The 17,427-nt window shown below is 40.4% G+C and overlaps 1 protein-coding gene across 3 annotated transcripts in view; it reads left to right on the plus strand.

Annotated features, from left to right (window-relative positions):
- Positions 1–407: 407 nt before the first annotated feature.
- peli3 (pellino E3 ubiquitin protein ligase family member 3) overlaps positions 408–17,427 on the plus strand; it is a 38,825-nt gene continuing 21,805 nt past the window's right edge. Inside the window, exons 1-2 of one of the 3 annotated variants that reach the window (XM_006808489.2) lie at positions 408–657; positions 14,460–14,660. In XM_006808489.2, coding sequence (XP_006808552.1) covers positions 14,488–14,660 — 173 coding nt within the window. In that variant the 5' untranslated portion in view covers positions 408–657; positions 14,460–14,487. Of the gene's footprint in view, positions 658–683; positions 876–14,459; positions 14,661–17,427 lie in introns of those variants that run through there. The other 2 variants (XM_006808488.2, XM_006808487.3) reach the window with 2 other exon arrangements.

Raw genomic sequence — 17,427 nt, forward strand, 5'->3', positions numbered from 1 at the left:
AACCTTTTGTTTCAAATTTACTTGAAAGGTTTTTTTATTGAATAAATCATGCAAATAAAGCAAAACAATACTAGATTTCCTTGACAAACAATCACCAATGAACATCTATATACATTTCATACTTTATTGGCCTCCAAAAATGGAAATCATTCAGTAAAGAACACCTGCTGTTACCATTTCTGTCCTTTAAATCTACATTTCAGTGACATTGCAAAACAAAAAATACTCCTAGGAGACACAGTGAATGATCTGAAATGACTAGCATATAATAAATTGAACTGTGTATTAATCTTTGTGTTATTTTATTGTATTTTTTTATTACTTGTCTTTTATTATTTTATTCTATTATGATTGATGTGTTGTTGTTTTAAGGAACTGGCTGTATGGCACTTTTGAACTGAGCTGAGGAGAGAGAGGGGGAGACAGAGGTGACATCGCTGTCTGCCGTTATTTGTGGGAGAATCGATTCTGGCGTAAGATGAACGGAAGAGAGATGATATTGCTTGTGATGCTCTGCGCTTCCTGTTCTTCTCCATCACTCCTCTTTACGCTTCCCAGGCCGTGCGGCGACTGAAACCCCCGCAAATATTCCCGTCAACAGGAGGAATTCCACACAGATCCGAGCCGTCCTGGACCTCTGCTGGCAAACATCCGCGGGTACGGGCCTGTTTATCCCCATTTTCCATCACCTGTCTTTCTTACAGCTTTCCTCTTACAGCAGCTTCCTCTACAAAACATCAAATGTCAGGAGACGCAAGCCGGCCTGTCTTGTGCTTTATTCCTCCTCTGGAGAGGTGATGGGAATCCAAGTCGCCTTTTAATTCGTGGATTGTTGACTTTATCGCCTATTCAAGGCTGACGTGAGTCTTTATGAGGTAAAGAGATTTATGTGATGTCAGACTAATGTGAGTGATGAAGAACGGGTTTCGTTTGGTTGTTATATCGGCTCCTGTGTACATGTCGTGCACAGATATGCGTGCTTCTGCATGGAGGGTGTGTGCTCGCAGTATGTAGCTTATGTTGTTCGTGCGGGGGGAATCACCTGTGTACAAACGCTTGCGTTTGCATTTCGCTGGATTCTACGTAAATGTCTTATTTTTCTCTGTGTAGCCTGTTTGTGTGATCACATCTGCTCAGATTACTACACGTCCTCCGTGCACACAAAAACACGGCCCGGAAAAAACGCAATTCGCTGCAATCCGCGCACACAGAAGGAATAAGAAGAGGAGAAAGAAGCCATATTTGAATCATCTTGTATCACAAATCAAGCCTTTGTGGTGCATTAACAGTTCCATGTGACACTTCCAGCTTCTAGACGTTTCCAGAGTGAATGCAGGCGGAGGAGGATTTGGTGGGATGGTCCTTCAGAAAGGCTCAGAGCGTTAAAAGTAACAGTCCTTCGACGATATTCACGATTCAACAATAATTAGTCATTTGTAACTTGATGGGATGTGACCGTACACAAAACACACGTCTGTGTGTTCTCAGTGCTGCTGAGGCTTTGTGCTGTGATTTGGCTGCTAGTGGCTACGAAGCCAAACTATTTCAAAGCATACATCACTGTCACCAACGTCACTAATGAATATATGCAGTTCTGTGCTGTAGTGATAAAAATAATACAAAACAATAGTCTCACCTTTAGAGTTTCCTAGAATAAAATACTATAATATCACATGAAATTTTGGACCCCATCCTGCAACAACTCTGAATGGAGAAGAAGCAATTCTTTGAAAATGTAAATGATAATCATCAACCATAAGGTAGATTTAACAAAGTAAGTATTTAAGTTTAGAGGTTTTATTCGCTCTTTTCACAAGCTGAAGACAATATATTTCAGAACCAACTAATAAAGGGTACAACAGTACGCTACCTAACACACTTAAATAATTGAATTATTGTATAGGAAGAGAAATATGGAAATGTTAAAAATGAACTTTGGATCAGTGTGATTTCAGCTATGCTAAAATGAAGGCAGCAAAAACAGAGCTTTCTTTGAACCAGCGACTGCATTTTAAAACTGACCTCACAGCTTGCTACAAAAAATAATCTCAGTTCAGCTACAGTTTTCCTGCTCTGCACAGCCAGCAACCCACCTGGTTCTCCAGGTGTCTGTAATCCAGTCAGCCACAGCTCCACATCCCATCGGTGACCCATTCAGCCCAACAGCAATTATTGCTTTTGGGGTTTTTTAATCGAACGACTGCCTGCTAGTTTCTATGTTAATGATTAAAAATTTGGGGCGATTGTGGCTCAAGACTTAGCAGTTTGTCTTGTAATCGGAAGGTTGCCGGTTCGAGCCTCGGCTCGGACAGTCTCGGTTGTTGTGTCCTTGGGCAAGACACTTTACCTACCGCCTACTGGTGATGGCCAGAGGGGCCGATGGCGCGATATGGCAGCCTCGCCTCTGTCAGCGCGCCCCAGGGCAGCTGTGGCTACAACTGTAGCTGCCTCCACCAGTGTGTGAGAGTGAATGAATAGTGGAATTGTAAAGCGCTTTGAGGGCCCCGAAAAGCGCTGTATAAATGCAATCCATTATTATTATTATTAAAAACAGCTAAAGTGACTGTTGAAAATGACTAATAGTTAATCTGCTATAATCATAAAGGACCAGTAGCACACATCGTTGCAAGAAAAGTGTGTTTCTTCATGAGGGTTTCCACTACTTGCACAGCTTTTCAGCTGCTTCAGGTCCCAGTACTCGAGTAGAGAAGGCAGGGTTAGGTTGTGCTTGCCGGCTATGACACGAAATCCTAATCCCACTGCTCCACCCCTCCTCTGCAGGTGAGCCACAAACCATACGACAACGGCAAACACTACTGTGTGTCCCAGCAAGATTAAATTACAACTGTTTAATGCTTTAGTTTTGTTGAAACAGGAGCTTGACCTCTCAAAAATACCTCCTAAAGTGTTGTTCAGTATTACCTACGTTGGCTACTTCAGCTGTTAGTGAGAGGACCTGTGTGCTTGCCTGCCTGCAGCAGAGGTGTCTAAAGTTGTGTAGGCTTGAGGAGGCATTTATGAGACTGCTGATATTTGCTTTTTGAAAAAGTGTTATTTAATATTCGCTTTTAGCATTGATTATTATCTGAGTAAGCTTTTTTAACTACTACCTTTACTACCTGGGTAAGAGGCAGGGGTTATAGATATGGACTGTGGAGGACCTTTAAGGTCATGTGTAAGCGGTGCAATGGATATAGTGATATGAAGGGATTTTGTCACTTTCCATAAGTCACACAATAATTTGTATTGTGCGTTCCAGTTGAGTCTTCTTTGTGTTTAGGCTGTAATTAGCTGATTTTTTTCTGCTGCTTCTCTTGGATTTTTTGCTCTTTGTGGATTTTTGTATCTAAATGAATTCCACCAGATATAAGTAAATGCAATATGAGCTATCATATAAAACCAGCATGAAAGGTGCAATTAAGTGAGTAAATCGAATCATCTTAAACTTATTGATGTCTGCCATCCTTGATGTAACCGTACAGTGACACAAGCATCAGTCTGCTCTGCACCAGACTAACCAGTTGAGCCTGCATTAAGCTGTATTTAACTGCTTGGTATTTTTTATGTAACTTTTAAATAACCCAAAATTTTATACTCTAGTTTGCTTTGCAAGATGCTTTACAAAATAGCAATATATGCATTGATCCAATACCTGACTTGAAAAAAACCCCCAAAACAAACAATCAATCAGTCTATCAGAACTGAGTGGATGGATGAATATTTCCGTCCATCCAGTCAGCCATCCATTTTGTGCTGCGTATCCAGGTTCAGGTAGTTAGGACAGCAGTCAGAGCAGAGAAGCCCAGGCTTCCCTGTTGGGGACACAGAAATGTACCTAAGCCAGCCAAGAAATGTAATCTCTCTAGCAAGTCCTGGTCTCGAACCTCCTCACCAGTACGAGATCCCCGGAATACTTCAGCAGGCATCCTAGTCAGATTCCCGAACCACCTCAGCTGGCTCCTTTTGACAAGTAGGAGCAGCGCACCCGGGCGAGGCCAGCCACTCTTTGAAGAAAATTCACATATGCTGGCTGTATCCGTCACATGCAGCACTCCACCCTTTTCCAGCTGAGAACCACAGTCTAGGACATAGGTGTTGAACTCCAGTCCTCGAGGGCCGGTGTCTTTAAACTTTTCCATGTGTCCGACTGTAACACACCCGTATTAGTAGGTCATTAGCAAGACTCTATGGAACTTGACTCCATGCTGAGGTGGCAATTCAGCCATTTGATTCATGTTACAGCAGCTCATGACTGAATGAACATGTGCAATAAAAGTACTTTTAGAATTAGATTTTTTCACAAACTTAGATTTATTTAAAGTTACTTGAGGTTAGGGGTTGACACCTCAGCATGCAGTCAGTTCTTACTAATGACCTACTAATTTTATTCAGGTGTGTTGCAGCAGGGACACATTTAAAAGTTTCAGGAGTCCTCAAGGACTGGAGTTCAACACCCGTGGTCAAAGTGCTAATTCTCATTCTCACGTTTCACAGCCAACAGAACCACATCGTCACCAAAGAGGAGACCCTCCCCGACTTGGCTACCCCTAGATATCTGATCCATGAAGAGAATCTGTGGCAAAGGCCAGCCACCAGAAAGGTGTTTGACTTACTTGCTACAGTTGTAGAGCTCTAATGGCCCATAACAACTGGCCAAACAGCCCCAACTCATGAAACTCCCTCCACAGGATACTCTGAGGGACTTGGTTGAATGTTGTCTCCAAGTCCCGAAATTACATTAGTAAATTGGTTGGCCAAATGCTCACAACCCCTTGAATATCTTCAAGAATATAAAGAGCTGGTTTAGTGTTCCACGACCAGGGCAAAAGTGGCTTTATTTCTTCTGAATCCAAGGACTAATGGATGGACTCTTCTCTCGAGTACCCTGTGATAGACTTTCCCTGGGAGGCTGAGGAGTGTGATCCTCCGTACTTGGAGCACCCCCACTGGTCCCCCTACTTATGTAATTGGAAGGTAGCCAGTTCGAGTCCTGGCTTGGACAGTCTCAGTCATTGTGTCCTTGGGCAAGACACTTCACCCGTTGACCTACTGGTGGTGGTCAGAGGGCCCGGTGGTGCCAGTGTCCGGTACCATCACCTCTGTCAGTGCGCCCCAGGGCAGCTGTGGCTACAACGTAGCTGCCATCACCAGTGTGTGAATGTCTGGATGACTGGATGTGTAAAGTGCTGTGGGGTCCTTAGGGACTAGTAAAGCGCTATATAAATACAGTCCATTTACCATTTACCTACTTAAACAGGGGAGTCAACAACCTAGTTTTCAAATCCAGAGGCACCCAAACCCCCAAACCCACGCAAGGACGTGTCAGTCCTGACAGCCCTACATCATCCAGAATCTTCAGGAACTGAGGGGGAATCTCACCCGCCCCAGGGGTCATGCCAGTGTGCAGTTGTTTAACAGCATCAGTGTGAGAGCATTGAAGTTCCCAATAGAGTCTCTGTGTGGAGCACTCTCCAGCACCTCATCCAGGGATTCTGAACTGTCATTTGGCACTTAGGTACAAACGATAGTCAGGACCTGGGGCCTGAGGAAAACTCCAACGCACAGGCAGCGAGCCAGGGGGATACATTTGCACCACTGCCTCCCTTTGGGAAACTCCAGGGTGGAGTCCACTCTCCAGAAACTGGTTCCAGAGCCTCTTGGCATGAGCCCAATTATATCTGGTTGGTGTCTGCCAACCTCCAGCACCAGGTCAGGCTCCTTCCTCACCAGTGAGGCGGCAATCCAGGGATCAGAGCACCAAGTCCTCCACCTCTGACTGCCTCCCAGTCCACTAAGGACCGTAGAATATTACATTACAGAGCAGTCCTTACCTTTGAAGAACACATCTTCAAAGGTAAAGATTCTTTTAAGAGATAGAGATAGATCATGTCTTTTCTTTGGTAATACTTGCATATTAACACCCTCTTAGAATACTTTATTATATTAAAGCGACTACAATGAAAAAGCTGAGATGAGATCATCCCATAATAGCAGCACTCACGTCTGATGTGGAGAATTTGGACAAACCTGTAATAGCATAACATCCTGACCTTGACAAGTACATTTTATAATAGTTTAACAACTTAAAGATAAATAATAATACCCAGTGCGAGCAGAAAGACAGAGATCAGAGGCTGACTTTGTTACCGGGGGAGGGTAATCGTTCATAACACTGGCTTGTAGGATTTGTACATAATAAAGTGTTACATAATGCACATTACACATGCTCCGTGGCTCTCTGCCCTGCTTTCAAAAAACAAAAATGTCCACGTCGGAACTGATGTTTAATAAAGCTACATGTTTACAAGTATATTTGCCCTTATTTTGACAACTAAACTGGATTTATGGGGAAATAATACATTTATTAATCTCAACCAGAGTGACTAAGAAGTCGTCCAAGGACAGAAGTAGAACATCTTTATTTAAATAGATTGAAGAACACAACTAGTGAGACCGTTTTGTCCTGAAGCCACATTTCAATGCAGAGTTCATTTGTCAGTGGAATATTTTTAGCTCTCTGTTCATTTGTTTATAGAAGAGACAAATTTGGCTTTTCTTTTCTGTCTCTTGGTCCTTCTTCCTTTTCTTCCACAGACAAACTTGCCCTGCCTCTTTTTCTTAACCATTTATGACATTTAAATGAAGTAAAAAGGGACCTCTAAATTTACCTAAAGCCAAAATTGTCATCTCGATGTTTGTAGAAGCAACCTGATCTGTATTAAGTGATAATCAAGAAGTAAATATTGGGTCAAGTCTTCACAGTTGAATTAATTGAATACTTGCCTAATAAGTGAAAAGGTTTATAGGAATATTGTCTTACAAAATATGCTTTTCCGTATTTCATAATGTCGTTCTCTACACCTGAAAACTGTATTGTGGCCCTTAAGGACAAATCACACGTCAGAGTTTTTTGTTTTAAGCACTAAGACTAAATCTGGAAATCCTACAAATAAAAAACAAAATATTATGGGTCCCCATAACTTCAACAGATATTTTAGTCTATTAATTATTCACTTTAATAGTTACTCTCCCCCCGTCTCCCATGGAAGAGGAAGGAATTCATAATCTGTTAAATATTCACAATTTTTGAATATTTTTTAACAATGAGATTATTACAAATTATATATTATAAAAATCTGTATTTACTTCTTAACTATGTCAATAAGCCTTCTGACTAAAATGTTGCTGCTTTACAGTCAAACTATTGTAACTAAGTACTTCTGGCTACAGTAGCTTAGCAAGTGTATCCACTCTGCTCAGAGCTGCATCCCTCTGTCCGCACACACAGGATGTGACTGTGGGTTTATTAGAAAATGTGTGGCTTAGAACAGGCAATTCATCACCCTGACACTTGTGCGCATGCACTTGCTGACACATATAATCAAACACACAAAAGCATCCGCCTCTCTTCTCCATCCAGAGAAAGTAATTTAAGGTTTCTTGTGTCTTTTCTTTCTCCCTGCTCCACCTCTCCCTGTCATTTAAACCCCATCTTCTTCTATTTGTTTCTCTCTTTCTGATCACCTTCTTCTTATAGTAGCTTTCATTCATTTCCTACATTATTTTTCATTTTCTATGGATTTGTATGGAGGACCAGAAGAGTCACATGCATTAAATTAAAGCATTTTGTGCTTCAGTGATGAATTGTGCAAAATAAATAAATAAATAAATAAAATAAATAAATAAATAATAATAATAATCCATTATTAAATTCATTTACAATTTCATTTTGCGATTCTTTTATTTATTTAGATATCATGATAGTAATGTATTGTTTGATAATTTAGTTTAAAATAAAATGACAAATTATGTGTTAATATTTTAAAATGAATTATGAATCCATTAATAAATATAAAAAGAATCAATAAGAAGTCCACGTAGGAGGAACAGCAAATTTAGACACATTTGACAGGGATTTGCCTCAGAGTACCAGTATGTTCGCTTTTACTGCAGTCTAACCGAATGCTGCTGACAGGTATTTCCAGTTGGTGAATTTAAATGTATGTAAATGATAGAGCATTCTGATTGGCTAATTTTTTTATTGGTGGATTGGTCTGCAGCAGACAGGTGGTTTAAATCTGGGCAGATTTAAAGAATCAACTTTTCTGATTGGATGATCAGCACTGAAACCATTTACATGTCTGTAGTGGATCCTCCCACATTTTAACTCATCTAACCTAACTGAACGTCTGTTTTTAGTCTGTATAGTTTATCTCCCCACTAACACACAGTTAGTCTTAAAATAAACCCACAAACGAGTTACAAACTAAAAAAAGATTATACACACACACACACACACACACACACACACACACACACAAAGCTTTCACTATTCATTCAGTTGTTTTTTTATTCTAAATTTTCTTTTATCATTAGTCAGCTTTTTCTAATGTACATTATAAAGATGTTCAGCTACTTTCCAACTTTGAAACTTCTTTTTTATGTGAATTTCAGCTTTGTGTTTTTTCTCCTTCACCTGTTCCCATGTTCTTGTGTTTCATTAGAAATAGAGTTGCAAAATTTTAGAACAAATACGACCAGGTAAAAAAAATTGTGCAGAAGATATCAGCCTCTTTGTCTCCTTCAAGATGAGCAGTGCAGATGATTGGATGAACCACAGGGATCAACTGCTGCCCAGGCTGTCAACTTAAATTTCAACGTTCCAATTACAACTTCCAAGCAGTTCATCTGTTTTCTTGTGGATTGTAACGCCTTAGATGAGTATAATTCAAGGGATTTGAGTCTGCGATTATCATTTGGCTTTTGCTTGCCCCTTCCTGATTTGTTTTAATAAATTATCCTGCAGTCAAAAAGACTAACTCTTTGTGAAACACGTAAAAACCTGAACATTAGTTTACATCTTATAAATAGCTCTTACAGGTTAGTCCAGCCTTTAACAGTAACAGATCTTTGGGGTTTTTCACGTAGTTAGCAAGTGCATTGATATAGAGAGAAGCTGCCAAGGTGGGTGTGGCTGCTGAAATTAGTACTTTAAGCTATTCCAGAAATAAATTTACCCTGTCCTGCTCTCACATATCTGAGGGCTTCTTCTGTGACAAGCTCATTATGGTGGAGGTCATCCTCTCTTCTTCTAATTTATGTTTTCTGGTTGAGATACGACCAAAGGCTCTCAGGTACTGGCCAGACAAAGACTTCACGGGACAATGGCTGGAACTATTATAGAACTTAGTTTGTGGTCTTACATTTAGCAAAACCTGACAGGTGGGATGTTGCCACCCTCAGGTTCTTGGTAGAAAAGGCTGGTCTTTGGAAAACCACCAAGTTTCTGTTTTGAAGGAAAATTGACTTTGCAGCATTCCAAACTGCATCTTGGTAAAAACAGGAAATGAACTTTGGAATAATCCCTATTGGCTTGGAGACATCTTTCACTGATCAGCCAAGGCGGTGCATTATGTCCATTATATGTGAAAGGTTAGCATTAATGTGCTGCCAGTGTCCGGCAGCCTCGCCTCTGTTAGTGCGCCCCAGGGAGGCTGTGGCTACAATGTAGCTGCCATCACTAGTGTGTGAATGGGTGTGTGACTGGTTGTGTAAAGCGCTGTGGGGTCCTTAGGGACTAAGTAAAGCGCTATACAAATACAGGCCATTTACCATATGTAAAAGATTAGCATTAAGTATTAAGGAGCCAAAGACTGGTGTCCCGTCTTTGTGGACGTCTAGGTCCTTATTGTCAGGAGCTACGTTCTAATGCCAGAAGTAGCCTTCAAGCTCACAGGCTCACTTTTTGACATCTTGTATTTTACTTCTCAGATTTTAACAAAGGAAAAGTCAAAGGAAAGTTTGAAGATTAAGGCTTCAAACTTTCCTTTTTGATAAAGCTTATCATTAGGGCTTATCAGATGTTCCCGTAATCCTCCTCTAGTTCCACTGCAATACGTCTTGGCTTCCAGGGGCTTCTCATGGTTCTTCTTCATTCACCTTTTTACACACTACTCTGCATTTAATCCTGAGATATTATTCCTCTCTGGCTCTTTTGACCTGCCTTCCTCCGCTCACCTTCAGCCACATGGCTGCCCCTCCTGGTTCTACCAGAGGTTTCCTGATAAATGGAAGTTTTTCCTTTGCACTGTCACCAAGCGCTTGCTCGAAGGGGGTCGTTTGATTGTTGGGGTTGTTTCTGTATTATCTCAGAATCTTTATCTTACAATATAAAGTGTGTTCTTGATATTTGACACTATATTAATAAAATTGAACTGAATTCCAGTGGGTGTGGACACTTTAAGAGTAACTACAAATTTAAAACTGTAACACAAATGAGAGAGTTTCAATCATTTGTAGACGCTCGACCCAGCTGGATTTTTACTGGGTGAGGTGGGTTTTGTTTTGTTTTTTAATTTGGGGTTTTAGTTTTTGCTGTATGTTATTGAGACAAGCATCAGGACCCTGTTATCTAATGTCAAATCTTTTCTTTAAATCAATGGTAAACAAATATACGTGAACAAAATCTGAGAAATGATTTTTTGCTTGACTTTTTTCTGTGTATGACAACAGACTGTTACATACTTGCATCGGTCATGTAGTAAGGAAAGGTGCTAATGTGGGCGGAGTTTCAACTTGCTTGTTGAAACATGTCTGCTGCCACAAAATGAGGAAATTCATGCTCATGTACTATTTTTAGGATTATATATGTAGCTCCTTACTGTTAATGTTGCTGCTCTGTTAAAGTGTGGAGCAGCAACATTACCACCACATAGCAGCTGCATCTACATGGTGATGTAGCTGCTGCAGTCAGTAACTAAGCAGAAACCTGAGTTTCAGTATAACAGTTATTATATGAAATGAAAGCTTTGTGCTTTTAGCTAATGTTATGCCAGCCTAGCCATGAAGGGGAAAAGCTTTCCTTTCATTTTTTGGAATAGCATGCACATCGTTTGGAAAGCTGTTGGGCGTCACGGTGTCCACTTTAGTTCAGATACTGTTCTGTTTCACTAAAGATTTCTAAAAGTGTAAGAATAACTTGTAGAGAGAATTATACTTAACATTGAATCATAAATAAATAAATAATATTCTAAATATAATTCCCATTTGTGTGTATAATATAATAATAATAGATAATTAACGTGTGATGTTACTTATCTGTGACTGATCTAACATCTGAGTATGTTGCGACTGTAACCCAAAAGCCTTCTTCAGTTCATTTACACTGTGATGAGCTGCCGTAGATACTGTGAATGCTAACATGTGTGTTTATTTCTATATTTAGGATTGAACTGTGCTGAATGCTTTACCTCACTGTTGTGAAAATGGCTTTAAGACTAATGGATAGTTTTGTTATTTTACAGATGTGTGATATTCTGCCTATGAAATGCAGTAGTTGGTTTCCATTTAGCTCTGTCATTGTAAAAGCTCTTTAGGATTGGTGAGTATTTCAAATGTGTTTGAATCACATTTGTTTTGTTTAAAAAACGCTCTGTATAATGATCACATGACAAATGTATTTAGTTTGTTTCTTTCCCTCTCCTCTGTGAATGTGGATGAAAACAAGATAAAGAAAATTATAAATGTATGAAGCATGTGCAACAAATATTTTTCATTCTTTTAAACAGATTGAGACATGCACTGACTATCAAACGCAGACTTTGATATACGACAGACTTCCTCTGGACCTCTCATAGAACTTATCAGTGAGCGTTAACGCCTTAACGCTTAACTTCAAGCTTCAGTTTATGGCTGCATTACTGAATCTCTCTCTTCAGTGGATGAAATGCAGGACAAAGGGACACTTACTCATCTCTTCCCCTTTAGCTGTTGCTGTGTACCTTTACTTGCTGTGTGGCTGCACGTCAGAGCTTGACTAAGGTCAAACAAATCAAAACCAATTCAACTTCCCTCAGGACAGAAGCATGGTTCATTTCTTTATTTGTTATAATCCAAAGGATTATTTAAGTTATATCTGACAATAATTAATATTATAAATAAAAATGTTAAAGCAGTAAAAATACTTTTGGACCATTTTATAGATGAAAATGTAAAATAAAATGAATAATAACGTTATAATAAAACATTAGAATGATGGCTTGCACATATCTCATCAATCTCAAAGCAGAATATCGTCCGTGTCTGCTCAGTGTTATAAATATATTTTAGGGCGTCATGATTTGAATTATTAATGTCGTGCGACTCACAGTGATATTTTTCTATGGGGTCCAAAACCTTGGCAGCACCCATGTGTGCAGCTGAGACAGTTTAGCTGTTTTACATCAAAGCGTCCACAGAGGAGACCACAGTGAGACACCAGAGGACATCAGGACTGTCCTTTAGTCTTGTGGAGTCATTTCACTCTGTCGTAGCTGCTGCTGTTATGTTATTTGGACCTCTGCACACTGACTTTGTTCTCCTGGATACTGTCCTGAGTTTCAGAATACTTTGGAGGAACTGCAAGTATCGTCTACTTTGTTTTGGGGCTTGAAGGCAGCAACTTTCAAAGAAAACACTGAAGAATCTGATTGGGCCGTGTCCGGCTTTTACTAAATTACTATGAGAGATTTCACTTCCTGTCAGCACAGGATTTGATTTTGCCAATGGCTCACAAAATCAGCAAAGTTGAGGTTGACTATTTACTTTCCCTTTTTGAGATACATGTAACTGTAGGACTTGTGGTGTTGCATTCGAGGTCCAGCAGCCTGTTTTTCAGGGTTCTATGTCAGATGGTCACTATGTGAAACTGAAGTTCAGTGTTGAAAGTACAAGGACTTCATTATCGAACTATATTGTTGTTTATTGCTGTACTGCGTTTGATTGTGTTTCGCGTTAATATTGTAGGTAGTTTTAGTTCGACTTTAGTGTAGTTTGATGTTAATAATACTGTAAATAAAGTGTAAATAAGGTTAAATCTTGGATTATAATAATACTTATCAATTAAATAAATATATATGCTTAACACACACTTTTAAAAAATAATTTTTTTTCTGCCCGGACAGATTTGAAGTACGTCATCTTTAATATTTATGGACATTTTGGCTTTTCACAGAATATTTTCTGTAACAGACATTTTCTTTGTAATCCTCACAATCAATTTCTGTGCATGAATATGGTAATAGTCTTCTTTCAGACCACACTTCAGGACTTGGTTAAGTCATTCACAAGTGTCTTGGTGGTTGTTCTGGGATCATTAGACACATTTCTAACTAGTTTTATTAAAGAGGCTCAGCAGAGGATATAATTCCTCCATCAGCTCAGGAAGAACAGGTCGTAATAGACAGTGAGGCCTGCAGAAAACTTGGTGTTGTAATTTGGGACTATATAAATAAAAACAAATGTAATAAATGACCCTAAACACAATCTGTTCCTCCCCTGTGGTAGGCACTACACAGCACTGCACCCCACAGGTGGAAACCCTCTGAACACTTAAGTTTCTACATAAAAGACTCGTCACACCTGCTGCTGAATCAAAGAGTCCTTTTTGTTTTTGTCTGTCTGTTGCTGTTGTCTGCATTGTGTGTGTCTAATCTGCCACATACACTGAAATCAAAGAAATACCCAAATACTCGGTCTGCATACTTGGACAGTGAAGCTGATTCTGATTGTCTTTCAGTCTCTAATCTATTGTTTGCTACTGTTGTTTTGTACTGAGTGGCTCTGAATTTCTCATCTCAGGACTTGAAAATTGGAAATATAAGTTGGATACGACTTTTGGTTTCTCAGCATCAGAAATTATTTTTCTCATGTTTAACCTGATTTCTTCTGTTTTTGGCATCATTCTCCCTCAAGTGACGGCTCAGACCTGATGTTTTTATACTGTACGTGAATTAAAAGCTAACCCTCAGCTTTAACTTGATTTTACTTGAAAGTTTGAACAGCACATCATGGTTGACTCTGTGACTAAATCAAAGAGTCGTTTTTTCACAGGGTCATAATATTGATGATTGAAATTTATGTTTTTTGCTGAAATAATTTTGTTATTTGTAAAAACAATTTCCAAAGAAAAATGTTTAGAAATACTGTGATGAAAAATCTCTTGCTCTGTTAAAAAAAGGACCTTCATACTGTGAGGCAACAGTGTTAACACCAGCACATTGTTGCTTCACAGCAAGAAGGTCCCTGGTTCGAATCCACCAGGGCCGGGCCCTTTCTGTGTGGAGCTTGTGTCTGTGTGGGTTCTCTCTGACGTCCTCCCACAGTCCACAGACATGCAACCTCCACACAGACGGGGCCACAGCCAACCAGAGGATTGAAACTGGGAATCTTCTCTGTGTGAGAAAAGACTGCTTAACAGTGCAGCACTGAGCAGGTGGTAGAGTTCGAGGAAGCTATGAATACTTTTATACCTGTGTGCTAATGTTGACCTGTAATTCATACATGAGATTGTTTGCATTTTATCATCTGTCACATTGTGATATGATCAGATATTAAAAATGTGCTATACTACTACTTTAAATGTACGTTTCTCATTCAAACGCACAGGCTTTTATGATTTCCTTCTGACCTGTTCTCCCCAGCAGCGAGCCCCAGCTGTGGCCGGTGGGCATGGTTTTGGAGGGTAGCTCAGAGGCGTTGTGTCCCCCCCCATCTCTGGAGCTGCGCCCATCCTGCAACAAGAGCCAGCCCTCGCCTCCTTTGGGCTCAAGCTCACAACCCCACGATGGAGTCTTTCCTGAGGACAAGGAGCCTGTAAAGTATGGAGAGCTCGTCGTCTTGGGGTATGATATTAAAGTACTGTGTGCTCTGATGTACTTCTGATGTTAACTTCATGAAGCTGCCTCATTATACAGGTGTGTTCATTCATATTTGGAATTCTGAGTCTTCCTTAGCTCCAAGTCCCTGAAGTTGGACTTCCAGTTTAGGAAGTTGGCACATCCCCACCAACCCCGCCTTATCAAACCAAGATTGTAATAATGCACATAAACATCAGGAAAAGTATCAACTTGTAATCGGTACTGCCACTATTATGTATCTGTGACTTGAGCTATATGCAGAACATCGAACATGCTCTGTCTGTACACTGCTACAGTGCACTGTGTTGCTAGTAATGCATGAATGGCTCAACCCTCTGCCAAGGAGCAAAACAAATTCTCCTTGTTTGCTTTTCCAACTTTACTACTGAACAAATGTTTAAGCTGGGAATGATGTCACTCCCAGCTAGGGCTGTTCGATATAACGATATATATATTGGATGACAATATAAAAACGTCTATTGTTTCATTTTACGCTATCGTTTGTTTCGTGGTGTCGCAAAATAAACTGTTTACGGCAATATTTTTTCATGGTCTTGATGGTCACTGTGGTGGCTATACAGTGGGGCAAAAAAGTATTTAGTCAGCCACTGATTGTGCAAGTTCCCCCACTTAAAATGATGACAGAGGTCAGTAATTTGCACCAGAGGTACACTTCAACTGTGAGAGACAGAATGTGAAAAAAAAATCCATGAATTCACATGGTAGGATTTGTAAAGAATTTATTCGTAAATCAGGGTGGAAAATAAGTATTTGGTCACCTCAAACAAGGAAAATCCCTGGCTCTCACAGACCTGTAACGTCTTCTGTAAGAAGCTTTTCTGTCCCCCACTCGTTACCTGTATGAATGGCACCTGTTTGACCTCATCATCTGTATAAAAGACACCTGTCCACAGCCTCAACCAGTCAGACTCCAAACTCCGCCATGGCCAAGACCAAAGAGCTTTCGAAGGACACCAGGAAAAGAATTGTAGACCTGCACCAGACTGGGAAGAGTGAATCTACAATAGGCAAGCAGCTTGGTGTGAAAAAATCAACTATGGGAGCAATCATCAGAAAATGGAAGACATACAAGACCACTGATAATCTCCCTCGATCTGGGGCTCCACGCAAGATCTCATCCCGTGGGGTCAAAATGATCATGAGAACGGTGAGCAAAGATCCCAGAACCACACGGGGGGACCTGGTGAATGACCTGCAGAGAGCTGGGACCAAAGTAACAAAGGTCACCATCAGTAACACACTACAACGGCAGGGAATCAAATCCCACAGTGCCAGACGTGTTCCGCTGCTGAAGCCAGTGCATGTCCAGGCCCGTCTGAAGTTTGCCAGAGAGCACATGGATGATACAGCAGAGGATTGGGAGAATGTCATGTGGTCAGATGAAACCAAAGTAGAACTTTTTGGTATAAACTCAACTCGTCGTGTTTGGAGGAAGAAGAATACTGAGTTGCATTCCAAGAACACCATACCTACTGTGAAGCATGGGGGTGGAAACATCATGCTATGGGGCTGTTTTTCTGCCAAGGGGACAGGATGACTGATCCGTGTTAAGGACAGAATGAATGGGGCCAAGTATCATGAGATTTTGAGCCAAAACCTCCTTCCATCAGTGAGAACTTTGAAGATGAAACGAGGCTGGGTCTTCCAACATGACAATGATCCAAAACACACCGCCCGGGCAACAAAGGAGTTGCTCCGTAAGAAGCATTTGAAAGTCCTGGAGTGGCCTAGCCAGTCTCCAGACCTCAACCCCATAGAAAATCTGTGGCGGGAGTTGAAAGTCCGTGTTGCTCGGCGACAGCCCCAAAACATCACTGCTCTTGAGAAGATCTGCATGGAGGAATGGGCCAAAATACCAGCTACTGTGTGTGCAAACCTGGTAAAGACCTATAGTAAATGTTTGACCTCTGTTATTGCCAACAAAGGTTATGTTACAAAGTATTGAGTTGTATTTTTGTTATTGACCAAATACTTATTTTCCACCCTGATTTACGAATAAATTCTTTACAAATCCTACCATGTGAATTCATGGATTTTTTTTTCACATTCTGTCTCTCACAGTTGAAGTGTACCTCTGGTGCAAATTACTGACCTCTGTCATCATTTTAAGTGGGGGAACTTGCACAATCGGTGGCTGACTAAATACTTTTTTGCCCCACTGTATTAATTTCTTAAAGTTCTCTCTTTCTCTTATATGTAATATAACCACACTATGGACGGACAAGCGCCTGTTTTCATGCGTTGTGGTTAGCAACAACGACGGTAACAGCATCGCGTGTCCGCTTGTTTATGTTCCACATAAACCTTTCACAATAAAGCTCAAGATCCTGTTGAGACTTTTCAAAATAAACTGAATCACGTGAAAGAGCAGATTATTTACGGATGAGAAGTAAAAAAGAGCCGCCAGGTGCTAAAAAATAAACCTTAGACTCAAACGTTAGAACAGGCTTTTCCCCGCAGCACGCCATGTAATAAATGCTCACAAAGAAAATGGCGGCCTTTACAACTTATGTCTAAAAATGTATCGTTTCATGCATCGGTTAAAACACTCGACTCCAGCTACATGACGTGCAGCTGGAAACACTTCACGCAAGTCGAGCTGCCCGAGATTCACAGAATTTACAGAAAATGTTACATTTTTGTGATTTATATCGTTATCGGGACGATAGATGTCTTAATATCGGGATATGAGATTTTGGTCATATCGCACAGCCCTACTCCCAGCTCTGAC

The sequence above is a fragment of the Neolamprologus brichardi genome, chromosome 3, assembly GCF_056152115.1.
Source record: "Neolamprologus brichardi isolate AB-2024 chromosome 3, ASM5615211v1, whole genome shotgun sequence".
Taxonomy (NCBI): domain Eukaryota; kingdom Metazoa; phylum Chordata; class Actinopteri; order Cichliformes; family Cichlidae; genus Neolamprologus; species Neolamprologus brichardi.